The sequence below is a fragment of the Dermacentor variabilis genome, chromosome 1, assembly GCF_050947875.1.
Source record: "Dermacentor variabilis isolate Ectoservices chromosome 1, ASM5094787v1, whole genome shotgun sequence".
Classification (NCBI taxonomy): Eukaryota; Metazoa; Arthropoda; class Arachnida; order Ixodida; family Ixodidae; genus Dermacentor; species Dermacentor variabilis.
This window is the reverse complement of record NC_134568.1, coordinates 258,286,258-258,313,708: the sequence shown is the minus strand read 5'-3', so window position 1 is coordinate 258,313,708 and position 27,451 is coordinate 258,286,258. Positions and strand designations below refer to the sequence as shown.

General features: G+C 44.3%; 1 protein-coding gene and 1 non-coding gene across 4 annotated transcripts in view; both read right to left on the bottom strand.

Annotated features, from left to right (window-relative positions):
• MESK2 (misexpression suppressor of KSR 2) overlaps positions 1 to 16,296 on the bottom strand; it is a 34,432-nt gene extending 18,136 nt beyond the window's left edge. The window contains exons 1-6 of one of the 3 annotated variants that reach the window (XM_075673559.1): positions 16,140 to 16,296; positions 8,100 to 8,199; positions 7,904 to 8,003; positions 2,704 to 2,824; positions 1,723 to 1,785; positions 1,568 to 1,628 (exon numbers count right to left, since the gene is read on the bottom strand). In XM_075673559.1, coding sequence (XP_075529674.1) covers positions 1,568 to 1,628; positions 1,723 to 1,785; positions 2,704 to 2,824; positions 7,904 to 8,003; positions 8,100 to 8,195 — 441 coding nt within the window. In that variant the 5' untranslated portion in view covers positions 8,196 to 8,199; positions 16,140 to 16,296. Of the gene's footprint in view, positions 1 to 1,567; positions 1,629 to 1,722; positions 1,786 to 2,703; positions 2,825 to 7,903; positions 8,004 to 8,099; positions 8,200 to 15,557; positions 16,068 to 16,139 lie in introns of those variants that run through there. The other 2 variants (XM_075673560.1, XM_075673558.1) reach the window with 2 other exon arrangements.
• Positions 16,297 to 27,135: 10,839 nt separating this feature from the next.
• Positions 27,136 to 27,207, bottom strand: TRNAT-CGU (transfer RNA threonine (anticodon CGU)). Its single transcript has one exon. It is a non-coding gene; the product is annotated as a tRNA-Thr (tRNA).
• Positions 27,208 to 27,451: the final 244 nt, after the last annotated feature.

Below are 27,451 nucleotides of genomic sequence, written 5' to 3'. Positions count from 1 at the left end.
GCAAGGAAGATGAAAACATTGCTTGACACCAAATTCATTAATTGCAAACATCCTCTTCAATGAGAGTGGTGAATGAGAATGAAATGCACTGCTGTGACATCTGCCACAATGGTACAGGAACCGCACTGGGCAGGCTCCATTCGGGCTCTGCTGTGCACTCTCAAATGTATCGGCAATCAGTTGAAACAGGAAGTCACCCACCAGAAGTAAACTTGCGAGCACCTTCATAGTAACCAAAGAAATTAACATTGTCTCCGTGTTGTCTCACTGTGCTTACAGTTTTCACATGTATATATCACAAATTATGACATACTGGTTTTGGCCCTGTGAATCACTCCAGTGTCGTAAAAAAAAAAAAAACGGCAGCCTAGCATTGATGAACTTTAGTGATGATGATACACATATATGCATGGCGCCATTCAAGAGCAGTTGCTAACACTAGGCACAGTCATGCCGAAATTTTTCCCTCAATGCTATCTCTACCAAGAAGGCCAGTGATCTTGGTCCCATCATTATTGCCAAGTTTCTTGTGAAATTTTGTCCAGATATTCTTTCTGTGAATTAATTGCAGGCGAAAAAACCTCCACTTCAAAAAAATTTGCGATTTAATCAAGTTTTTCACTACAAGTAGGACCTTCGTTATATCGAGACTCAACTGTATAATGAAAAGCTATAGGACAATAAAATGTGGACGCACTACAGCAAAAACAAGATGAGCAACAGTGAAATACCAGACATAAATACAGTAAAACCTCGTTAAATCGCACCCGCTTAAACAGTAGTTTCCTTTTGGAAGTAGTGAAGTCAAATCCCCCGACTCAGCGGCCATTGAACATGATGTGTTTTGTATCCGCATAAACAGAACCAGCTTATTACGTACATATCGGTTAACACATAGCATTTCCACTTTTCGTTGCGAAATCAGGGCGGTACATCGGCCCGGCAGAACAACTCCGCTCCGCCCAACTACAGTTTAACGAGGTTTCACTGTACAAAAAGATTTACAATCATAAACGTGACTTTAATAGGGTTGATAGATTAGCAAGTTGGCACAGATCTATTGATCCAAACACACAGAGAAAACTGGACAAAAGGTAAGAAAGGGGACAGACGAACATAGTCTGCTCCCTTTCTTACTTTGTGCCCCATTCTGTCGCACGGTTTGCATCAAGAAAAGAGACTAATGTTGACAGCATGCACATATCAATGCAACTGTGGTGCTCTTAGCACAAACTTTAGCCGAGGCTTTTACAGTGACCTTTGGCTACTTCAGGTGCATCAATGAATGCATGCAGGCAAGGAAAGGATGCAAAGATTCAGCTAACGAAAAAGCAATATCCACTACACTACCCAACTTGTCTGGTACACTAAGGGTCAACACACCTTCATGGAATGGGAAAGCGGGCAAGCTAACATGACCCTTCTTAATCGGTCCCATCTGGCTTAATTAGAATGTAAAATGCTACATGGGGTGAGGAACGTTAAAATTGAAAGATCCCTCACTGCAAAAGGATGAACTCCCAAAACAAAGCGAGGGAAAACAAGTTGAGAAGAAATGGAAACTTACAGCAAACTTGGCCATGATGTAAGCACCAGCGCCTACACCAAATCCGATGAAGTGTTTGATCCTGTAAGTTGACATCAAATAACCAATTTTAATAAATAAAGCAAAAATAAAAATAAAGAAAATTAGAAGAAGTTTGTTACTGAGAAGAAACATACTTGTAGAACTTCATCACCAGCAGCAACATGTCAGCAAGTGTCTCCATTGAAGGGTAGGCATATCTGAAAATAAATGTGAATTGCATTATATTCACGACAGCGTTTTGCTCGGTTTATGTTCACTTCAAATACAGGAATTCTAGAAAGAGCACAGTGAGCCATCACATGTAAAACAAGAAACAGAATGGGTAAAACGAAAGAATTAAGTAGTAGTGGTTGGAGGTAGTGTAAGCCAGTTAGGCTGTAGATTAACAATTAAATTCAATCTTGTTCATACAAGATACACTTCACATTGGTCAGTTCTCTCTTCAGAATTTTATTCTCGCACCCCTCCATTTGCTTTAAGCCTTAAGGTATGTCCGCCACCTCTGCAATGCATTTCTCGGAGAGAAAAAAAAAACATTTTGCTTTTCAAATTTCAAAAAGTTGTCTATTCAAGATTAATATTTGTCAAAAAGAATTAAATTTCCACCTCAGCCCATTCAAAAGTTAGTTATTCTACCAACCCTTCTGTATGCATTCGAAACCGAAAGCAAGAACATCAAAACCCAGAAGCACACAATTTAATGCAAAATATTGCTTCATATATGCATTGTTTTATTAAGTTTTGTTTAGAAGATATACACTTATAGCAGTGCCTTGCGGTCATTAGTGCTTTTTAATTAGTTAAAATTTTCACTAGAGGGCTACATGACATCTGCTGTTTTTTTGTTTGTTTCCATCGCACACGCTTCATTTCGCCAGCCGTTTGCTTGTTTGTATTGTAGAGCTTGAACTTGTCAATTTAGCACATTTAAAACAAACTTGCATTTCTTGACTCATGGCAAAGTTTGAAGACAGAAAGAAGTTTGCATGCAAGTTCTTCATGATACAGCAACATTAAAGGAAGATGGCGCATCAGCCTACAGGGGACACAAAACAAAGGAAAAAATAAAGGGAAGGATTATTAAAAATGCAACAAATATCAACAAAGTATCATACCCTTCAGGAAGAGGTGCTGCCCCTTCTTCCTGGCCAGGAGCATTGACATGGTAGACGCAGAAGCTTTGCATCATGTCTCGAACATCAGTGTAGTTGAAGAAGGCTTGGAAGTTTGAGACATCTGTTAAGGAACAAAAGTGCATATCAGTCATCAACCACAACAAACAACACTTGCACATGCATCTGATACTTCAAAAGAATAAGTGCAATGAAAGTCAATGACTCAGGAACATTTGTATACTACTTAAAAACAGGAGAGCATATAAGATGAGAGGCACTGTGCCACAAAGTCATAATAAAAAAAAAGATTCAATTCTGATCTCTTCACTCCAGACTACAAAAAGAGATTATGGTTCCTTACAAAGAAATAAGTCCTCATGATTATTTTTTCAGTGAAGGGGTCAGTGAATAGAATCTTCAACTTTTTCACATGACCCTCATTTCCTTCACGGCCAAATATTGGTTAAGGCATCACTTTGCCATTTCTGAACATATTAGAATATGTTCTGCCTTTTACACCCAAGTATTGCGATGTTGAAAAATGCTTGCATGCCTTGGATGCTCTCCTTATTCATATTTATAAACATGCTTTGCATGCTAATATGGAAAACTTTCAAGGTTTTCAATTTCAGGCCTGAAAGCAAAATTTAAAAACTGGCAAAATATCCAGAATTTTCTTGCTCATAAATGTTCTTCATACACTCTTGAAAAAGACAAAGGAAGATTTCTTGACCAAAGCACTTAGTTTAGCCACAATCATTAGCTGCATAGAAGCAGTGGAGCTACCCTCGGCACGCACATGGCGTCTCCCACTTGTCCATTTCTTTTCGGACTGCTTGGTACCATAAGTCGGCAAATGCCTTCATTTTTTTTTCCTCCCTCACCCTCACGACGCAGGTACTGTCCTAATCTCACCCTTATGTTAAAAATTTTGACCACCTTCCCTCCCCATTGTCTCCACCTATAAAAGATTATCCCCTTTCCCACACCCTCAGTACAAGAAGCTCTACCTGCCCTCCCTCACCCTCATGCTGAAAAAGCTGCCATTCTTCTCTTACCTTCCGTTTTCTACAATTTCAAATAAACCATTTGCTCAACCCGCGAGCTTAGTTTACAACACTAATTGTCTAGTGCTATTCCTATAGTCAAGGCATGCCACACTGCTTTGCCTTTAGATGTTTGACCACAGGTCGGCAAAATAAACTAAGCTCACTCAGACTCGCTCGTGTATATTTTTTTTCTTTCTTAGAGCTCACTTGGACTCAGACTCACCTAAATTCTGCTCAGCTGGGTTCACTCAGGCTCAGACTCACCAGAATTATACTCAGTCGAGATGACTCGGACTCAACTCTGCAATGTTCAACTCAGCCGGGTTCACTTAGGCTCGCTCAATCAGACCCAGAAAGGTCTTCTTGGCACACAGAATCTCATGTACTCAGACTTTCTCTTGAATGGAACATATCAATGACAAAAATGCCTTCATACCAGGCTAATATATAGGGAATGCAGGGGAATTACAAACGCTAATAATTTAGAATGCACGAGAGTCGTTAATATACAAGAAATTTCCTTATTTCTTGTTCATCACAAAGTCTTGTAAGAACCAAATAAGTACAACGGTCAACCTTGCCACTGCTGGATTTATTTCGCCGAACAAGAAAATGTGCAAAAGGGATCTTTGAAGAACATGCCAATTCTTATGTTTTTATGTTTTCTTATATTCTTACGCTTTTGTTTCTGTGGTGAATGTGCATTTTCGGCAGTCTGGAATAGATCGCAGTCCTTTCTTTCAAGCAATGTACTAATTAATGGTATGCCTCAAACAAATGTTTTACCTGTTGGAATTGGGCACAGAAAAGCTTGAATATATGTAATGCAACTTATCCAGAATTTACTATAGAACCACAGGAGGTCCAGCTCGGTGTACTGCTTTTTGATGTATAGGATGCAACGCCAGGCGGTGAGAATTTCTAATGTCCCGTTTGGTCCACGAAACAACCATAGTTTCATCTATGACAATATTACATACCATAAGTGCAGATGCGCAATGCCAGCAGTGACACTGCTGACAACCATATTTCCTGTAAACTGTGCAGAACATGAGCATTAAACATGCAGGATGGAAAAGATCCGAGAGGGAGCATGAATTGATTATCCTGAAGCATAGTCATAAAAATATAACAATGGCACATGGGAAATAGGCCCTCACCATGCAATGCAATAGAAATAATTTTCATCTGGTGAGCACGCGGAACGGAGAGCATACGACAAGGGCACCACTAAAATTTACTGCATACCATACAGTGTACCAAAAAGCCAAATAACCGTTCAGGGCCTACTCCTGAAGAATCATTGCACATATTGGCTCTGGAAAGAATGTCGTGGAGTGGCATCATAGGAGGCTGGCTCGCCGAGGCTAGCTGCTTGGAGTTATGCTCCCTGCTATTTGCATTTACCGTCCGTATGCACCAAGTAGTGCACACGGAAGCTACATCAGTGACATTCAATCGAACTACAATTTACAAGAGCAATGCTGAGAGTCCACCTCACCTTGTTCTTCTCGAAGGCTGCACTGGACAGTGGGCATTTGGAATGACCGGTCCCTCCATAGATATAACAGTAGTACCACTCATCATAGGCAATGCCACGAGCATAGTTTAGCAGCATGACCAGCGAATGAGCAGTGCCATGATGTCAAGTAATGCTGAAAGGCAGCAAGCCACTGCTTCCGCACGAAGGCTCGAGTGTCCAACCAAAACAGGGGAGGGTTCGAACGAATGCTGAATGGGAATGGTAACTGTCCTGACAAAACCTATTAAACTGGAAAAACTGACAGCATCGAACTTGCTCGCTGCTCGTAACAATGCAGCCCACAGCATGCAGTGTTTGAACTCTGCCACAAGAAAGAAAGGGAATGCTTACACGGCATACACTATACTCGCAAGTGCCTGGTTGCCTCGCGCTTTACAGTGAAACCCTCCCTCTTCTCTTCCAAGCCTACTTAATGCCACACAGAGGAAATAAAAAGAGGGAAGGGGGTTAGAAGGACGGCACCAGCAGTCTGGACACAGCAATGCTGACTTTCGCTACCAGTACTCCGCGAAAGACGCGGGTAAAAGTGAAGGCACGCATTCCCGAAGGGTAAGCAGAAATCACAGTTGATGTGTAGAGTCGCATTTTCACAAGCTTGATCTGTTTTTTCAGATTTATTGACCTGTTTAATCACTAGTGTGATTATCCAGTATCATATTGCCACCCCTACCAAGAATTTATCCATGTTTTCCTTTGTGCTTAGGTCTGCCATTTATTAGCAATATGTTTTTCTTCATCTTGAGATTTCCTTAAGTTCATATGTCAACAAACGCTATCAGTGCCCAAAAATCCTCAAGCTCAAATTTTTGGCCATTTAATTAGAGCAAGAAAAGGCAAATCCCAGGGTGTTTATAATTTGACTAAAGGAGTGTGCTGACCAGTGGTGATCAGCAAAAATAAAAAATAAAAAAAAATCTCCGACGAGTACAATACCTCCCACTGAGAATTTAGCGCAGCTACGTACGCATTTTCATTTCACAATATACTGGTCAGCGCAGACAATCTATCTCGCGCGGCATGTTGCAAACGGAGTGGCGTGTGGCGCGACTGCCTTGCTAATCGGGAGATTGCGAGAGGCGGGTGATGCGTGGGCCCAATTCAGAGCAGCTGCCGCAGACAGACCTCCAGTCATGCAGCACTTTTATTTCCATACAGACGATGTGAGCTAATCTGGTGCCATCTCGTAGCCACTGTTGCGACAAAGCCCGTCTTGCACGGCACTATGCTTTTCTTCTCGCGCTTTCGCCATACCCTCCTCCTCCGCTTTCCTCCTCGTGCTCTTTTCACTATAAGCATCTTTCATGCTGTGTTGGCAGCACAGTTTTTCTTTACTTCAACAATATGAATCGCCTTTTCCTCATTTAACCTCACATCGCCTCCACACCCTTCACCGACCTCCCTCACCTCAACCTCACCAGTCTTCCTGAAGGAGATCCTCACTTCCCCTAGCCTTACCACGTGAGGGTGAGGGCAGATGAGAGTAAGGAGAGAACTCGTGAGGATGCCCATGTCTGCTGGGCACTGAGGACAAGCCCTTGAAGCAATGTATCTTAATCCACAGTTATGTGTAGTCAATATCACTGCAAAGCACCTTTCATTGGTCAGAATCCTGAAATTTTTTTTTAGACAATCAGGACTGAACTCAAGTTCACATTCACTGTAAAAAAACTCCTGAAATATACATGTTTCTTCCATCTTCTCTCATAATGCGGACAGGCTAAACACTCTCAACAAAGAATCCCATTAATGATCAAAGGGACCGTTGGCAGAAAATAAATAAGACTACAAGAGACAAAAAAGGAAACCCTATAAGTTATCATGCAGTCTACAATCCTCCTCCCGTGTTCACATGTATAGCGTGTACTTCAACATGCTGAGGACCACTGACATGTACAAGTAATAAGGAAGTTCTGGACAGCATAATGCAAAAAAAAAGAAATACTTAATAGGCTGGACACATTGAAATACATAGAGAAAATTAGTTAAAGAGCTAAGCATATTATTCCTATAGAGAGGGTTAAATTTACCCAGTAATGCAATGCGAAAGACACCCTTTATTGTATAAATAGGCTTGTCTGAACATGTTCCCATAAAAGTTATGTGCCACTCGGGCCTAATCACTTAATTTGGGCGTGATATTGTAATTGTAATTATGGGGTTTTACGTGCCAAAACCACTTTCCGATTATGAGGCACGCCGTAGTGGAGGACTCCGGAAATTTCGACCACCTGGGGTTCTTTAACGTGCACCTAAATCTAAGCACACGGGTGTTTTCGCATTTCAGCCCCATCGAAATGCGGCCGCCGTGGCCGGGATTCGATCCCGCGACCTCGTGCTCAGCAGCCCAACACCATAGCCACTGAGCAACTACGGCGGGTATGGGCGTGATATTGTGAAGACATTAACTGTTGCGAATCAAAGGGCTAAAGCAGATATTTTTAAGCCAACTTCTCTTCTGATGTAAGTATGATAAATTACATAGGTATATCAACTTTGGTCAAGATAGACAAAACCAAACTGTTTGGCACATTTCCTTTTAGTCAATCTGACAAGGTCTCCGAAGCTTTCCATATGACAGACTGATACAAAGCACATAAAAAATGCTCACGATTCAACCCAATGTCATGGTAGGTGAAAATAGCTGGCTTGTTGCGGTCACCCTGAACTGCAACAACCATGGTCCCGAAGTCTGTTTCAATGCGGTCCTCCTGAAACAAATAACAAGAGAAAGATCAGGCACTGAAGCTTTCCACTGTCGACATGTGTGTGCAAAAGTTTACAGTAAAAGTGAGAACAGTGCTTACCTGAGTGTAGGAATCGCTCCTCGAGAGGGACCTCATCAGAGGATACTGCAACTCAACGTTCTTAAGCTCAATGTCGTCCATCGTGTCCGTAGGCATTCCCCTGCAGATATAAAACATTCAGCTCAGAAAAACAGTGAAAAAAAAAAAACACGCTGAGAATAGTTTGCATGACAATTAGTAGTGGACGACAAGTTGGGAAATATGCAATCTTGCGAGGACAGTGTGTGTAGATGACTACAAGAGCTGGGATCTAGGCATATCAGCTCTGGGTTTACACAAGGTTATACAATAACTGGCTAGGCATAGCCATGTTACTACAATTATGAATTTAAGAAAAACCATCAGGCTATTTTACTTCAATGCACAACTCTTGCAGGCTTCTAGCCATTGTTAATAAGTGGAAGGGTATGTCTGTTAATATGATCAATGTCATATGTACATGAAGATACAGATGTCACCAGAAATAGACTAATTGAAAGAACATGACCCCATACAATAGGGGTGGGGAGAGAGAAAAATATAGGAACAAACAATTCCTTGGCATAATTCTCTTAATTCTAACATATCAGTCTATTTATTCAAACATTTGACTTCTTTTAAGCTTGCACAGCGCTGAACATAAGCTACGAACAAGTGGATGTCCGATTTTCCCTTTATTCATTACTTCTCTCCACCTTGCGGGTTTTCGCAGTACTACTACGTTGAACATAAGCCCTTTTAAATATGCAACTCAAACATCAAAAGTGGTGCAAACACACACATACACTGCTAAAATGTGAATTTTCCCCCTCTAAATTTGCAATAATACTAATAATCAAAAGAAAGCTGATTGAAAGCAAATGCCCGACTGTTGCACTTGCTCCATAATGGAATATGCAAGTATGTTTAAACTGCTTCAATATTTATTACTTTTCAATTCCATACTTATAGAAGGTTGAACTACAGCCAAATGAGCACTGTACTCTCATGATACACGTTTCCTTACAAGTACCAGTACTATCAGATTGAAATGTGTGCTGCAATCCAAACCATTTACATAAATCTTTTTTCTACTATAGGCACTTGCACACTGTAGATATAAAAAAAATTAAAGCACTCAAGCAGTCATTTCTAAAATGCTTTTTTTTTTTTGTCATGTGATGATACCAAAAAAAAAAAAAAAAACCTATAAGTTATCATGCAGTCTACAATCCTCCTCACACGTTCACATGTTTAGTGTGCACTTCAACGTGCTGAGGACCACTGACATGTACAAGTATTAAGAAAGGTCTGTACAGAGTATCATGCTTCATGATTGACTAGTCAGTGCAGTTAGTTTAATCACCACTGAAGCAGTGCTGCCTTCAGGAAACAAAAAAAAAACTTTTAGAAAATAATGAGCCCCATTTGAACACAAACAGTAACTTTCCAGTCATAACTGAAATGCTGCTACAAGGGACACACATTTGCAATTATATATGCCATATACACCTTTGCTTTCGCTATACGCTTCACCATTGGAGAGAAAGAGCTAAATGATGGCAAGACAACGAATGCTGCACGAACTTTTCCATAAGGCTACAGGCCAAAAAAAAAAGAAAAAGTACAATGCCTTAAAAGAAGTCTACCCTCTAGAGACTCGTCGTACACATTATATTGCACACTGGCTTCAATCTTTTTCAATGTTAATTCAGACATGATTACATACAACATTCATGCCAAATATGAAATCAGATTCCTGCACAAGTGTATGGAAGTGATTTTAGTCACATTCCTGCAGGCAGCTTTTGAGAAAATGGCCACTAATTTGACATAGACCATTGTGTTGCCACAGACAAATAAACAGCAACAATGAACAATATTTTGAATACTGCGAAATGATACACAAAATCCAAGATATGGGGGGCAAACATGTGGCATCTTCATTTCTGTGTTCATGCAAACAAAAGTAGTTTTATCATATGGAACATAAGGAGATGGTCAGTTTGCATACAGGAAGGTCCTGCTTCTGGCATCCGAGTGTCATTTGAGCAGAAATTAGTTTTTTTACATTCATAGCGTACCAGTGAGTAACAAGAACAGACTTGCAAAGTGATTATGCCCTTGAGCTGCCCTCAGGTCTCAGGAGCTTTGCAAATGCCGATTGACCTAAAGGCAATCCTTAGACTTAGTTGAAATCATTATATGCTTTTCTTCCACCAGCCAAGCAGTCAAATTTTTTTACTAATCACAAAAAACTACGACTCCTCAGGCCGATTTTCCATAACCCATTTGTTTCAACAGAAGCAGTTTTTTTTTTTTTTTTTTTTTTACAGCAGGCAAAATTCCTGCAGCATCAACCACCTCGCCTCAGTTCTCAATTCACAGCATGTATTCTAGGCTGAGCAGCACAATGATGGCCCCTACCTACATGCAGGCTTATTTGAGCCAGTGTTCATTACTTCGAGTAGCACCCATCACTCAATTCACACAACTGCAAAGTAATACTTTCAAGGTGGTACGTCAATTTCTAAACTAAAAAAAGGTATGCAGATCAAACACATATTTTGGAATACTATATGCGAAGCAAAGCTTTCATGAAGCAGTAATTTGCCCATTTCATTCCTAGGTCTATGGCATAAAGGAAACTGGCACGTGCACATGTGCTCTCAAACATCCATGCTACACAATGTGAGAACTCTTATATAGCCTGGTAACTCTTCATTTCTTCTCATTTATCCCCATATTGTGAGTAGTATGAAAATCATCAACAACATGAAGCAATCATCTCAAAGCGGTAGTTGGTGTTGGCACAATAGAAGTGTATGTGCAATTGTGGCCTTATGGTTAGGAAAGTAGGCATAAAAAGGTTTGCTTTATTAAAGCAATTGTGTTCTTGATGACATTCTTGTTGTAATGAGGATATTTATGTATAATTTGTTTTATCACTTAGTAATTACGCAGAAAACAAGGCCAGCAGCCTGGACAGCTATAAAGGGCAGTAAAGATAGCAGTGCAACTATTTGGCAAGACAGCAGCCAGCAGCACGCACCCACCCAGCCAGCCAGCAACTATGGTCAGGAAAGTCTAGAAGGGTTTGCAAAGAAAGGTTTGCTTTAAAAGCTCTATCAGTTTTCTGCACAATCTATAGTACACACAAAGCAATACCTGCTAGCAGGTTATATACCTTGCAGACCCTTAATGGCCCAATTGTGAATCTCATCAGTTTGACTTAATTGCCTTCCCATGCTTGCGACATGAAGGGAGTTTGGCCATTGGGAGCTGCCAGAATCGTATACAAGGTTAAGGACAGATGCAGGTAGCGTTTTCGGAATGAATGTGTCATGTTTGAAGTGTCGTGTATGAAGTACGAAGAAGTGAATGGTGTGCTTCATACAATGTGGTATTGGTCGCTTCATATATCTGTGGCAAGCTACTCCTCTCCGCAATATTCATACAGATGAGCCTTCATTACATACTTAATTGCAATTTCATCAGTATTGGAGAAAGGAAGTTTAGGTTTCAGCTATAGGAACTATGGATAGTGGCACTTCTGACTGAATCCATGCAAATACCAAATATACTTGCTTTAATTGAGTGCAGTAGCTTGACACAGGTGGATTTTTTATACAGTGCATGAACATTTCAAGTGCACTGCAATCATAAGCATGAAGTATTACAACAATTCCTTTTTTTGCACGCTGCATGTTTGACATTTGGTTTACTAATGAGCATGCTCTTTAGTGGCCACATATAGTTGCAACAAAAGTAGGAGCAAGTCTCCATGACATCTATCACTAAAGAGTTACCACCATTAATCTGTGAAAGGCTACAAAATGACAGTTCCCAAAATCAATGTCAAAGTGGACATTCATTATCACTCTACACAGGTAATATTTTGGCACTTCACAAATTGCTCTGCAACAGCTGTGTCACATGACTGACTAGGTATTTTACAAGGTATCACCAATTCACCCTCATTCCACTGACCGTGCTGCACAGATAATGTCAGCACTAGTCAGATCACCAAAGCTAAGCAGCACTGTGGTTGGCCTGTGCTTGGGAATGAGAACACCTGGAAATGCCAACTGCTCATAATATTTCTTTAACCATGGAGTAGTTCCTTGTGCGTCTTGAGTAATATTGTTATGGTGTCCGCAGCAAAATATATCTCCCTCCTCAAGCTTTATTCCTTTTTCATTACCCTTTACAGAGCAGTTGATAATCTCTCCCAATCGCCATTGTAAAAATTCAACAATTCAAAATTTTATGCTCAGGATTAAATGAATCAGAAGACATGTTAGTCACGACCGCCATGTTTGTTGTTAACATTAAATATACACCCCATAACAGTACACATAGCCATTGCTAACCACTATTTACAAAACTTGAATTTGTGTTCTGCATTGGCCCACTCTAGCTACATATCACAAGTAAATGCGCCATTATTATTCTGTTGTGCCATTACGTATAGAACATTTCATATAAGAACCTCTCTTCACAAGTCTAAAAAAGTTTAAGCATAAGATGGCAAGCTCACAATGCACAAAATGCTGACAGCTTAAAGTGCCAAAAGTATTAAAAAGAGCTTAAAGTACTTCAGAAGGTCTGCCTTTAGAACACTTTATGAGCAGCGTTCTGAACACCTAGCCTGAACTAATCATTCAAGAAACGGTGTAAACCATATCAGACAGAAACACCCAGGGAAAACAAACATGGCCAGAGAAAAATAAAATTTCTGTACATTTTTCCTCCATCTACTCAAGCTCTTTGTTAGCTTAAACATGGATATATGTTGCAAACCCTACGTCTCAGAACAGGAATTGATCCAAAGTATGAAATCAAGCAAGAACAAATCTCAAGACTAGGCCCAAAGCAAGCAGACTGCTATGAAATGAACGAACTCTGGATGAACCGAGTGGCCAAGTGAAGAAAGAGCTGCAAGATATTGTGCACATCACCTAAACGCTAATGCTGCGAATGCAAGTGGAAAAGAGGGGAGAGGGAAAGGGCTGCCTACTACCACAACACTCCCATAGTACTTCCGAGCTGCCATACTCTCCCAGACGCTTGAGGTAGGGCAGCTCCAGTACTGCAATACTACAACAGCAGTTTGTTCAAACTGCTCCACAACACATCACTTGCCATTGATGGCGCTGTAATAATACAAGATCAAGACATATTCTAAATACGTAATCAAGCCTCCTTGAATGTAGACAAGCAAGACAGAAGATACTAACCTACTATGTACTGTGTAAATAAGGTATTTCTTGCAAGCAAAGCTACCATACAGGTGCAAACAGCTCATGGAAGCTGTTCGCCCTCAAAGTGATAACTAAGGAGCTCGTATAACATTCTTCTTGCAGCAAAATATTACGTCTGTAACACTTCTTAATGATGCGGCTGCATTATGTTTATCAGTGTTTTACAGTTTTTCATAGAAAAATTTTATAAAAGCCAGCCATTCCGTTTTCTGCACAGCTGCATATTTTCAGTTACATCTGTGTTGTATTTGCCCACCTTGCTAAGCTTTGTTAAGTCTGCAAACTGCAAGTAAGTTTGTAACATGCCAGTACATTATTTCCTACCACATTTGCACCTTGAATAGTATGCACATAGACAAAATGCCATTATACATTATTACGTATTATACTGTTATTTCTACTATACTATTATAATATACTTTTATTTCGAACATATTTAAAGAAGAAAACTGCCTGTAGCAGGTAGTGCAGCTTCATCTGTTCTGGGTGAATTACAAGAAGTCAGACCTTGCTAGTATGACAAATCACAAATTTCTGTTACCCAATTACAGTTTCACTGATTAACATTTTTTACTACTCACTTTAGGACATATGCTGAGAAATGAAGACTGGCACTGAGAGCCATATTTTCTCAACAGAAATCTCAAGACTAGCAGCAGTTTTATGTTATCCATCTATAAAAAACATTGTTATTTCAGTAGTTTCCTACAAGCCTTCCTCGTGCACAGCAGGGCAAAAACTAACCGGAATGCAAACACTTAGCAGATCTTATGAAAAAAAAATATTGCAAAAGTGCTGCTTGTTTAACAATTTCTGCTAAGTGAATATAACTTCATTATTACCAGACTTCATTTCTGTAAGTGCAATGCGTGCCTTAACATGCGTCAGAAGGAATTAGTGAAACTTTTTTTTTTTAGTTAGCTAACCAAACATTGCAATCTGTTGAGCCAAGCAATGTCAAATAATCTAGCAGAAGGGGCTGAATGAAACTGTATGCCACTGGAGATTATTCCTTTTTTTTAAACTACTGCTAGTTCACACCAAGCGTCAGGTCCTGAAAGCGGCGAAATATTGTTACACAAGTTACACTACAAATGCAAATGTGGAGCTGTTTTACTAAACGAGTACAGTTAACAGAGGTCGACCAGGCGGTTTTTCCAGATTGCATATTTGTAACGTAAAATAAAAATAAACATGCATTAGATAGAGGGAAAAAGCCGCAGCATATTTGTATTTCACAGCAACAACATTATTACGCATGCAAAAACAGGCTCCCAAGGCAGTTACCTCATCCACTAGATATGCACTGATTGCAAGAACGATGGTGCTACACGTAGGTAGGGACAAGGCCACAGCCAGGGTTTAGAGCTTGAACTTGCTAAACAACTCTACAGACGCACAGGTTTTCCAAGGCCGACAGCTAAGTGGGAAAGGGACGAAAGTACACATGCACGAAAAAAAAAAAAAAAAAAGAACGGCTGACCCACATATTTACAGGCGATCCGCATCCGTGGATCCAAAATTGGCCGGTAAAAATGCTGTGTAAAGATCGGCGTAGCGCTCACAGTACTTCATTTCCGCAAGAAGCATGCCTTTGTCAGTAAGGGCATGATCCGTGCAAAAACATAGTACTTCTAATGTATGTTGTACAGAAAACTTTAAATGTTCCTCTCGATTAACAGGGAGCTACGTCTACGTACGTACCGTGCTCCACAATTTGGATTGCATCACACACGTATCCCTGAGTGGAGCCCTATCATGCCCTGCCCTATCGCTGACCTCAATATTCGGTAAATTCAAGGTGCTGGCGGTAGCGAGCACGTACGCCGATTGAAATGGTCAAAAGGTCATGCCTCATAGATTATCGTCCACCTGGCAGTAAAAATGCGGTCTTGAACACTCACGCCTCTATAACTACACAGGGATAAGAGCGCACACGCTTTCAATTTTCTGCATGTGGGCCATGCTAGCGCTAGCGATCAATAAGGCACCGCATTTCAGAGCCATCCAGATGCTTCATGCGCGTGCTTTTCGTCTGGAATGTTTACATCAAAGCGACAGAGATTCTACAGCGTAGCGACAAGAAGTTATTCAATCACGATGAAGGAACAAAGAGGGCTCCCAAGAACTTTGAGCGACTATGCGCGCCAGCAAAAGAAAGCAAGGCGTAGCCGCACACCAGTCTCGACACGAGCCTACCAGAAAACGGTGCGGCCGTTTTCGAGAGGTCACCCACCTCTCGTCGTGCGCTTCCACAAACTCGCTCTTGTCGCTATCCTTCTGAACGGGAATCATTTTTGCATATGGTACATCCTTTTTCGCCAGTTTCGACAAGGCAGCATCCATCGCTGTCTTCAATCGTCCAAGTCGAAGCACGAGGGTGAACACAATCCGAGCAGGCTCGATCAAGCAAAGCACGCGCAGTGCAACTTTGTTGTCTTCTTTGGATGCGATCGCACCTCGAGCGAGAAACAGCACGCCGTAGTTCGGCTCTCGGGACTGAACAGAGACAATGCCGACTGCCAACAGACTTCGCCGCGGCGCACGCTGAGAAAAGGACGGCCTCCGTTTCACTCGACGCCAGTGGCTAGTCACACTTCCTGAAAATCCGGTTTTCAAAGAGTCACCTCCCACCGCGATGACAGCTCACCTAGGCCTGGAACTACGTGGCTAGCTAGCTGGCCAGCGCCTGCGTCTATAGCGCGTTAACGTAAGAGAGTAACGGCGCTAAGCACCAGTCGACTCCGCAATCGTGGGCAAGGTGCTCGGCGCACCGCGCAGGCTGAGTCGGCGACGCATCTGAGAAGCAACGACTTACCTGGAGGGCACGGCAAATCGGAAATCACAACGCGCAGATTACTCGCGACGCAGGCACCTCGCTAGCTCCTCGTTCACCTTCTGTTGTGCTGCTCGGTGCGCCTTTGTGCGTTCTTTAAAGGGCGGGGTTCCTCCTCGCACGCTATTGGCTAGGCTAGGTCACGTGGCACAACAAACGAAGACACCACGTGCGCGTTTCTCCCGCACACGTACATCGGCGCCCGCCTAAAAATAAAAGCTAACCGCCGCTGCCTCCTCCTCGACCGTCTCTTCGTGCTCCTCATGCATGACCGCCTCTCTCTCCGTGTACGAGTCCAAGTAGACTCATCGATTTATGTCGCGAAGGGTACGTGACACGGAAAGCGGGCCTCTGCACAGACTCGGGGCTAAGAGAACCGCTTAATGCGCAACGCCCATTATGGCGCACAACCTTCCCCCTGGTCGCTTTTGTTTGAAATTAGTCACAGGGCTCAGTGATGCAATAAAGAACGCGACCTAGCTAGCATGAGATCACATGACTGCGCAGTGAAAGTCACAAAGAATTTGTTGCGCGCCTTGCCAAACGCGGCCCTGACAGTGCGTATTGATTTGTCTGGTTTCTTCTTCAGCGTAGCCTAGGTCGACCGTACGAAAAGAACTATGAGAGCCCGGAAAGTTTAAAAGGGTAGCGCACAAATTTGGCGTAAAAAGTGCAAGCCGAATAGACGTTTCCTGTCCGGAGCCGTCATTTGCCATGCCATGGTGTATAAACAAAATGGAATAACGTGCGCTAGTGGTTTCTATTTCAAACTCCAAAACACCCAAGTACCAATTTATTTGCCTTACCTACGACAAAGCTACAGAAACCAGTGGGTAGGGAAGATAACAGTGTGATGATAATACAGCCTATAATCGCAGCAAATGTACAGGACAATTGTATAAAAAAAGTAGGCGGGGCTGTGTACGAGTGCTGTAAGGATGGACCATGTCGAACACATTGCGGATACCCCATACTATTAGGCGCAGCCGTGCTTTGGTAATCAACACCTTGAGGAGTGCCGTAGTTCAGCTTGGTCGCATGGAAGTCTTCCGCGCAATATCTTTATCACGGCAAGAGATAAAGGACTTTTTTTTTTCTCTTTTTGTATTCTCGCTCGCAGCTCGCGCGGAACAGTTCATCATTGTACTCGTGTCGACAATCGCAAAATTTCAGCACAAACGGCGTGTTCATCTGTACCAATGAGTCGCCAATCGTCAACGTAAAGGGAACGATCGTCAACGTAAAGGCTTTCGAGACCGTGGCAGCCGACAGTAAAATATCGGGCTTTTTTTTTTTTTTCTGAGTAAGTGACACGCAAGCGCATTGTATACGCAAGCAAGCATGTGTGCGCAGCATACCGACTGTTCCAGCTACGACTATCTCCAGGGGGGTTAGAACAAGGAATGTCAGACAATAATGTGCGTCAAGGTTCTCGAGAGCGGCGAACATAAAAGATTGCGCGATTATTGACAATAGAATAATTAACTGATTTTCACTAATTTCATATAATGAGTTACTTTATTGCAGACATCTCCGTTGCAACATTTAAACTCGTCTCATTATGCAGCTCCTGAGGAATCCTGAGACTTGCACAAGTTTCGAGATGACGGTCCCCAAACAAGCGACGTATAACATTGACGTTCAGTACTTGCCATTTCGACAAAGCTACATGAAATAGTAATGCATTCCGTCGCTGATTTTGGGTATGGATATCTTTAAACAGTGCTATGTCATAATTCATACTAAGTAAACATGTCTTGAGCGCTGACGGTCTTCAATTCCGCCGTTGCAATATGTGCGCTAAAGTTGACGCTGAATCTGATTAGTTAATTTTTTATTTATCAGAGTTTATCGACGATTATAGCGCAGTTTCTGGTGTTCGCCGCTGCCATGAATTCAGGCCAGAAAAAAAAAAGATATTTGAAACACCCCGCACAGTTCATTTGGCCGGCGGTGTGGCAAGCCAATCGGGACGGCGATGCATGTATAGACGTCGACGATGGGCGTGGTCTATCTCTGCCACAAATCTGTCCCCACCGCTCCTGTCCCCGACCTTCTAACTTACTGTTGTTGCGTTAACGACAAGTAAAGTTTCACTAATTCGCGGTGTCACTCCCCCCTCTTACACATACGCCGCGCAAGCTGCTCGAGGGTGTCTGCGCACCCCTGTTGCCCGCGCCACCCTCCCGCCATTACAAAATTACTACTGCGAGCGCTCAAAGTCGTTGTTCAAGCCTTATGTTTTCCTCACCTTCTGGGAGAACTAAACCTGCCACCGATTATAAATTTACAGAGGATGGGAACATGTTGATGTGCGGGCAAAGTTTAAGACGTACTGGTTCATTGCGAGCTTTGGAAAAAATTACTCATTCAAGCGCTCGACAGAAAACAGCATCGCTGGAACTCGGGCTCTGCGCAAGGTCGCTGAAGTCTGAGGTCTCGTTCTTTTTTTTTTTTTTTCCCGCAGACACGTTTATGAGCATGGTATGCTGTTGCGTTCAAGTTCGTTGACGTAATTTCATGCAACCTCGCGTAAATGTGTAAAGCTATAAACACATCCATACGGACATTCCCTGACCCCTCCCCCTCGTCACCCCCAAAAAATGTCTTCCGTAGGGAGTATTTAACTACATCTTGAAGGGTGATGTCATTGGTCCGTTCACGCAAGGACAAGCGCCAGTGCTGCAAAATAATTATGCCGATTATAATTGTTTAGGTAATTATTATCTTGAACGAATGTTTACTGCAATTGCCAGAAATTACCCTGGAAAGTATTACGGAACACTGAAGCGTGAAAAGGGCGAATGTTTCAGGGCCGTTTAAGTCGTTGTAGCCGTTTTTACTTCTTTTTTTTTTAAGCATTGTTCTTACTTTCCAGAACAATGTAACAAACGAGGCCTGAGAGCAGCAGTGTAGGGAGGCGACGAGTGAAACCGGTCAGGTCACCTGTCACAAAGCCGCGCTGGGAACGTGGCTTCTTAGATCGATGTGCGGGTTTGCGATGGCAGCCTAGCTCTTCGCCTATTGTTTGCCTAGCATTCGCGCGCTTTCTGGTGTTCTCGCATCTTTACTTTCGCGCTCATAAGTCGTCTTCCAGCTGAAAACAGAAAAACTGAAGCCGCGAGCGCTCCTCGCGTTCAACGCCTTGCCTTTGACGAGGCAAAGGACGGCGGTCAACTTCACTAGAATTCACTAAAAAGCGGGATACAGGAGTAGGGAGAATGACTGGCTGGCTGAGCTCACGGTGCAGGGCTCCGGATAAAATCTCATCGCCTGGGATTCCATAGCGCGCACCTCAGGCAAAGAGCGCATGCGTTCTCGCATTCCACCGTCGTTGGAATGCGGCCGCCGTGGCCCGTGAGTGAAGGGAATGGAGGAGAGGGAACGTTAAATCAAGTCCTGGGGTTTCACGTGCCAAAACCACAATTTGATTATGAGGCATTCCGTAGTGGAGGGCTCCGGATTAATTCTGACCACCAGGGGAGCTTTAACGTGTCCCCCCAGTGCGGGGTACCACGGGCGTTTTTACATTTCGCCTCCATCGAAATGCCGCCGCCACGGCTGGGATTTGATCCCGCGACCTCGTGCTGAGCAGCGAAACACCGTATAGTCGCTAAGCCACCGCGGCGGGTGACGCCGAGCTTCAAAACAGGTATACCGGTGCAAGTCCGACAACGGAAGCAACCTGGCATAGCCACGAATTTTTTCCCAGGGATGGCTCACAGTTATCCGGGCAAGGGGGTCGGGGTAGGCGGGTGTTGTCACACGTCATTTTATGCTAGTTATCCCTTGTATACAGAAATTTCGGAGGGGGAGGGCGCACGTTCCCGCGGTTCCTTCGCTCCCCGCCCCCCTGGTTACACTCCTGGATGCAACGGATAGAATGTCGGGACAATAGGACGGCGCCCACAAAAGGCGGAGGGTGCCCCACCTAAATCGAGAGGTCCGGTCACTCCCCTTCGTTTCCCCTCGAACTATCCATCGCGATCATCGTAAGTAAAAAGAGCAGCTGAAAATGCGGGTAGGTGCGAAGAATGTGGGCAAAGTCAGTCCAAAATAAAGCCGAATCAAGAGTCTAACGCTTTGGACAAGCGATTTTTGAAACCACCGGGTGATTGGCGTGAGGCATTATCGGTTGACTCTATGTCGACATAATACTAGAGGTGCGCGTCAACTGTTTATGTGATAGCGAAGAAAGCGCGAAAGGGCAGGGACAGAAAGAAGGGACAAAACCGTTTTTTCGTTATAGTACCTTCCCAACCCGGCCAGATGACCATCCTTCTGCGTTCATGAGATACATTACAAATTGATTGATTGATTGATTGATTTTTGAAGGGTTCGTTTCACCAAAGAACACGATAGGGATAGCGGTCCTCATGTCTAGCGGTGCTGTGCAGGCACCGAAAACCATCTCCATCTAAATGACATCCAGTGCGTTTCAATGTAATATACAGGGTGTCCCAACTATAATGCACAAAGATTTAAAAATATGTAAATGCCGCGTAGCTGGACAGAACCGAGGTAATGTTGTTTGCCGTCGCTTGGAGATAAGATTTTTTTTTCATTCCGCCTAACTACATAATTAGTCTCAATCAACTTCTCAAATATAATTAGATCAAAAGAGTTAATGAGAAAATTGTAGAGCAACATGCAAAACTCCCGATACAGCTTTCTGTTGCTCAATACGTCCTACATAAAGGTTTTTTTTCCGAGCGGGAAAGGAGCCCGCGAATACACGCAAAATTGCGGCGCGCTGTTCGAGGAACTTTCCTCGGCACGGACTTTATATCTCCATCTAAATGACATCCAGTGCGTTTCAATGTAATATACAGGGTGTCCCAACTATAATGCACAAAGATTTAAAAATATGTAAATGCCGCGTAGCTGGACAGAACCGAGGTAATGTTGTTTGCCGTCGCTTGGAGATAAGATTCCACCCTGTTTGATTGTGGGAGTGGTCTGCTCCAGCTCGACCTACCTCTTCGATATGACGCTCCCCCGCACGTCAACCGCGTTTGTGCTCCGTCGATCACGTTCGAATGCCCCCTGAAGCCGTTATGTATACGTGAACTTGATGTCCTTGCCTTCCATTTACGATGGAGATTACTTTTGACTCCAATATCCGATGTTCTATTGGCCCTAAATATTGACGTTTCCCACACCCTCATTACCATCACTAATAACAAAGCGTCATCACTGCCCATCCTGAACTTTAGCTGGTGCACGCAATTATCCCGGTAGGCATATGGCTCTGGCCAATGGCTCTTCTGTCGATGAGCATGCCATTTCTGAATTCGCTGCTGACGATTCCTCGACTTCCGCTGCGGGCGCACCACCTTGTCCAGTTCAACCGATGCCAGTTTTGACAAAATGATAGCGCCTGACCTCGTCCCAGCGCAAGCTACCGATCTACGGCACCTGTTAATGTCCTATCGCGACATCTTTGACTTTGATGACCACCCTTTGGGCCAGACATCCGTTGTAACTCATCGCATTCATACTGGAGACGCCAGTCTCATTCGACGATGTCCTTACCGCGTGTCCCATGCTGAGCGGCAAGTGACCCAGCGCGAGGTCGACAAGATGCTCACCAAAAACGTTATTGAAGCTTCCTGTAGTCCCTGCGCATGACCTGTCGTCCAAGTAAGAGTAAGGATGGCAGCTGCAGCGCTTCTGCGTCGACTACCATCGCTCGAACAAAGTCGAATGCACGTATACAAGGACGTCTACCCACTGCCGCGGATTAATGACGCCCTCGACTGTCTTCACGGGTCTGCCTACTTCTCATATATCGCCCTCCGCTCAGGATATTGGCAGATTTCTGTCGACAACCTGGGCAGCGAAAAGCCTGCATTTGTCTATTTCAATTTAAAGTTATGCCTTTTGGCTTATGCAATACCCCCGACACGTTTGAAAGAACGATGGGCTCTCTGCTTCGTGGCTACAAATGGACGCCATGCTTCTGTTATCTAGATGATGTAACCGTTTCTTCACCAACATTTGGGAGCCACCTGACTCGGCTATGGGGAGTGCTTTGCGTTTTCCCACGAGCTGGCTTTCAGTTGGAAGTGCAGTTTCGGCCGTTGTGAAATTACTCATGACACCTAGGCCACCGTGTGACTAGTTCTCGTGGCATCCAACCTGATGCCGGCAAAATTCGTGTCGTGAATTATTTCCCTGTGCCGCGTGCGGCCAAAGGCGTCCGGAGCTTTGTTGGCTTGTGTTATAGCTTATTCCCCATGTTTTGTCAAGAACTTTGCTGACATTTCTCGTACGCTAACACAGTTCCCGAAGAAAGAAATCACATTTTCATGGGGTCCCGAACAAGCCGATGCATTCCGCACGCTCACCAGATTGCTTACTATATACTCCTCCCATCTTGGCGCATTTTGACCCCATAGCGGCTACACAAGTGCGAACAGATGCCAGTGGACACGGCATCGGCGCTGTTCTCGCACAGCGGCAACAATGCCAAGACCACGTCATCGGCTACGTCAGTTGCCTCCTCTCCCATTCAGAGCGCAATTTCTCCAGCACTGAGCGCGAATATGCCTTGCGATAGTTTAGACAGTCGCAAAATTTCGACCGTATACTTGTTTGGCCGCACCTTCCGGTCATCACGGACCACCATGCGCAGTGCTGGCTCTTGTCCCTCAAAGACCCGACTGGACGATATAGTCGCTGGGCGCTTCATGAATACAGCTTTGGTGTATTTTACAAGACCGGCACCATTGCCTATCTCGTCATCCCGTGGACCCTCCCGATTCCACCGCCCTTGATTCCGACACCGGCGTCTTCGCCATCTCCGACTTCAGTGATATATGCAATCAACAGCTCACCGATGCACACTTGCGGTCCATCATGGATCCTTTACGCTCTAATCACTCCTACCCGTCCCTCCACCTGCTCGTGCTCCGCGACAATATTCTCTAACGCGTCGCAATACCAAACTCCCCGAGCTTCTGGTCGTAATACCTACGACCCTCCGTTCTACTCTTCTCTACCAGCTCCACGTTGCCCCAACAGCCGGTCACCTCTTCATGAGAATCCCGCGTGCGGCGTCGATTCCTTTGGCCTTTAGCGCTCTGTGCGCAGGTACGTTGCTGGTTGCGAATCCTGCCAACGCCGCAAGAGTTTGTCCTTGCAGCATGCCGGTCCTCTCTAGCCTATAGCCCTAGCTCGTTCTACCACATTGGCCTTGATCTCGTTGGGCCATTTCCGACTTCTCTTTTGGGGAGCAAGCGGATCGCCGTAGCTACTGACTACGCGACGTGACACGCCATCACACGGGCACTGCCGACCACTTGCGCCACGGACATCGCAGACTTCCTGCGTCACGACGTGGGGGGCTTCTGTGGCGACCGAAATATGCGGCCGACACTTCCCGTATATAGCGTTTATCTTCCACTTTGTTTGCACACACAAACGAATGAATAAATGAGTAAACTTTAATTTGAAACGGTGACTTGTCACTCGTGGGAGGGTCCCTTATTCTAGGAACCCACAGGGGCCTGGATCGCCCGCCGGGCTCGGGCAAAAAATAAAATTAGTACGCACAATGCCGTAATCTTCAAAGACCACTGACACCAAGCGGAAACGGTAGATCAGGCTCATGCGGACTGGTGGTCCGGGATATGCGCGCAGCCAACGAAGAGACAGGGTGCGCACCGTACATGTCGGGGATGTTTTGGACGAGACATCTGCAGCTGTCGTCACGGAGCAGACAGCGGCGCGCCGACTCGGCGCACGATGACGCCTTGGTGCTTAGGAGTGAATGAATGAGGTCCAATGCGATACGCCTTTCATCTCTTCACCAGTACGCCTCGGAGGTTTATCGGCGGCTCTCTCGGGGCAGTGCTCTGTGCCGGCCACTCGTGAGCGCGCTTATCGGGCTCCCACCTGGCCTGAGGTATGCGTTGCGGCACTGGAGCAACTTACGTCGGCATGCATGCAAGTCGATACCTGCCCAGTATGCGTGTAAGGAGGCAGGCGCGACGGTCCTCCTGACGCCGAGAAGCATCGGTAGTCCCTGCAACGGCCCTGCATGGAGCATGCACTCAACACGCACCATGTATCCTTGCTTATCGGCGCTTCGCCAGCAGAAATGAACGCCGCGAGGGCGACCTGGTCGCTGCGCGGTCTCAAAAACAGTTTCATCGTACCGTGCCACTCGATGACATAGTGTACGACCTCTGGCTTCGGGCGGCAGTAAGCACGCACCGAAAATGAATGCTTTTATGCCATATCGCTTGCTTGGCTAAATGTGGTTGAGCGCAGGGAAACACAAGGACAAAAGAAGGCACATTGGACGCATAGGCGCTTGTGCCAGTGCGTCCAATCTTCCTCCTTTCGTCCTTGTATTTTTCCCTGCACTCAACCACCGTTGGTCAAGATGCACCAACAAGCCCACATTGCCACTCACGTCTACTACATATTTTGCTTGAACCCCGAGTGCATGGGAAATTTCGAGGAGAAAGTTAACATTAAGTTCTCCATTATAAGGGAAAATTCCTAGTGAGATATGTAACATGATTAAGCAACTATATGGTGACGAAGCATTATCGAAAAGTCGCGCCTTTGAATGGCACATGGAGTTCTACAGAGGGCAAGGTGACCTCAGCATGGGGTGTTCATCGACGTCGCATACCGCTACAAATGTAAAACGTGTGATACACTACATGACGATGGCTACGTTTGTGTGCATAATAGGTGTAAGATCTAGTGGAACGCATTAATGTGTTCCACCAGATTTTACATAACAATTTAGCGAAACGGAAACTGAATGCAAAAATCGTTCCTCACACACTGACAGACAAACAGAAAGAAACGAGAAGAACCATTGCTGCTGAATATTTGGGAAGTGCCAGAAGTGATACCACATTTTTGTTAAGTGCCGGAGATGGAAGTTAGCGCTACCAGATATGACCCTCGAACGAAGCGACAAAGCGCCGAATGGCGAGGTCACGGTTCAACTCTCTCTATATAAGCGAAGGGACAAACATGAAAAACACAATGTTGATTGCATTTTTTTGATGCTATAAGGTTCTCGCACCATGAATACCTGCGTGAAGGGCAAATAATAAACAACAAATTCTACACTGACGTTTTAATAAAATGTTTGCGCCGAGCGATTCGGTGGCGCCGTCCTCATTTGTCATTATTTAGACAATGGTTCTTGTTACACGATGCGTCGCCCCACACAGCTGCATCAGTCCAGCAATATCTGGCCAAACACAATATTCCTGCTCCACCGCATCCTCGTATTCACCTGACCTGTCGCGCGTGATTTCTTCTTCTTTCTCCGTGCGAATCCAAGTGCCACTGAAAGGTAAGCGTCATAAAGATGCGGTAACAATCGAAGCTGCTGTGAGTAATGCGCTGAAGAGCATCTCGGATGAAGCTTTCTCTACTTGCTTCTACGACCGCCAGAAAAGGTGGCAGCTGTGTCTAGGTAGCTGAAGGGTCTACTTTAACAAGACCTATAGAGTTGTCCGTTTATAAGTTGAACAGATGCTTTTTTACGGGCTCAGTATTGGAGCCTTTCTGACAAAAATTGTACTTATGTATTTGTAGTCTCATCCCGTATCCTCTCTTCTCACGAATGTAGGCGTAGCAGAGGATGTGCCCATTAGTATATGTATATGCCTCATTTTTGTATGAGACCGGAATGGACAATAGACTTCGAAGAGTCTTGAAGCGTGCAAGATTTTCACCACCATCTTCATCCTCATAATCAACGTCTTCTCTATTCTTTCTTTCTACACCCTTTCCCCTTCCCTCAACGCCGAGCATATAGCAGGTCAGGACATTGATTCAGGCCGACCTCTCACCTTTTATATCATAATAAAGGCCTCTCTCTGTCAGCATTCTTAACCTATTTATTCCACATGGAATTCCAGGCAACTGCTGATAATTTCTCAAAGAGCCATGCTAAGTTAGATTCAATGCGTAGGAGTGGCGTGTTGAACGTTGCGCAAGGTTCAGTTTTCAGTGGTGGCCAGTTCTGATGCAAAGTTCCTCAGCACCCTCTGCTGCTCAGCAAGTCTGGCCGCCACGTCGGGCAGGTGCTTCGCAACCGCTGGGAACTGAGGGCCAATGCTTAACTACCAGGTTAATTTAGGCCGATTACTGCTCCAGAGTGGCCTATTCATGGTATCGCGAAGGAGTGTCTTTCCGTCGCTCAGTAAACCTTCTAATTTTGATTTCACCTGTATCCGCATAGCCTCACTGGATCTCCGCACGTTGTTTTCTCGCTAAATTCAGGTGCCATTTCAAGCCTGAAAAAGGCCGTGGTTTGAGCGGGGATTCGAACCGAGGACCTTGAGTAGAATAACTCAATTCTTTACCTCTACTCCACAATACCAGTGCGTAGCCAAGAATATGACTCGGAGAACAGTCCTTGAACAATTTTCCAACTGGACATGTCCTTCTTTATTTTTTGTTCTTCATTCAGACAGTTTAATTGCCACTAAACAAAAGGTAAGCCCATAAAGTTTGCGTGAAATACTTATTGATAACGTTACGGGTAGCACCGAAGACGCCAAATGGCGCACCAAGGTCTGCAAACTGGTTTCGCGGTCATGTTTCGTTGCAATATTTAGTGACTGGCGTCATCTACAGAGCAACAGGTCTGCCACGGAACTTTGTGCTTCGCGAGTTAACTGAAGAACGCCACCGAGGAAGCGGAAACGGAAGTACGCAGATCTGTGACCACTGTAAACAGAAGTGGAGAGAATTTGGACTGGATGGTGGACGTAGCATATATATATATATATATATATATATATATATATAGTGTGTGTGTGTGTATGATCGAGAAGAAAGGGGGTTAACCGAGGGGCGCAATTTTTATTAATCATATCATAAGAAGCCAACAAACAAGGACACCAAGGAAAACACAGGGTACATTATTTGTACTTATTAGCTGATTTAAAGGAATGATAAATTAATGGAAATGAAAGTGGATGAATAAACAACTTGCCGCAGGTGGGGGACGATCCCACGTCTTCGCATTACGCGTGCGATGCTCTACCAATTGAGCTACCGCTGCGCCGTTTTCCCATCCACTTTCTGGGGTATTTATATGTTACTACTAGAACTAACCATGGGAGTGTTAGCCAGCGCCACCACTCGCAAACCTTGGCGGCGGATGTGGAACAACCTTTCATTTTCAGCTGTTTTCATCCACTTTCGTATACATTAAATTATCATTTATTTAATTCATTTAGTAAGTACAAATGACTTCCCCTGTATTGCACTTGGTGTCCTTGTTTGTTGGCTTCCTTATATATATA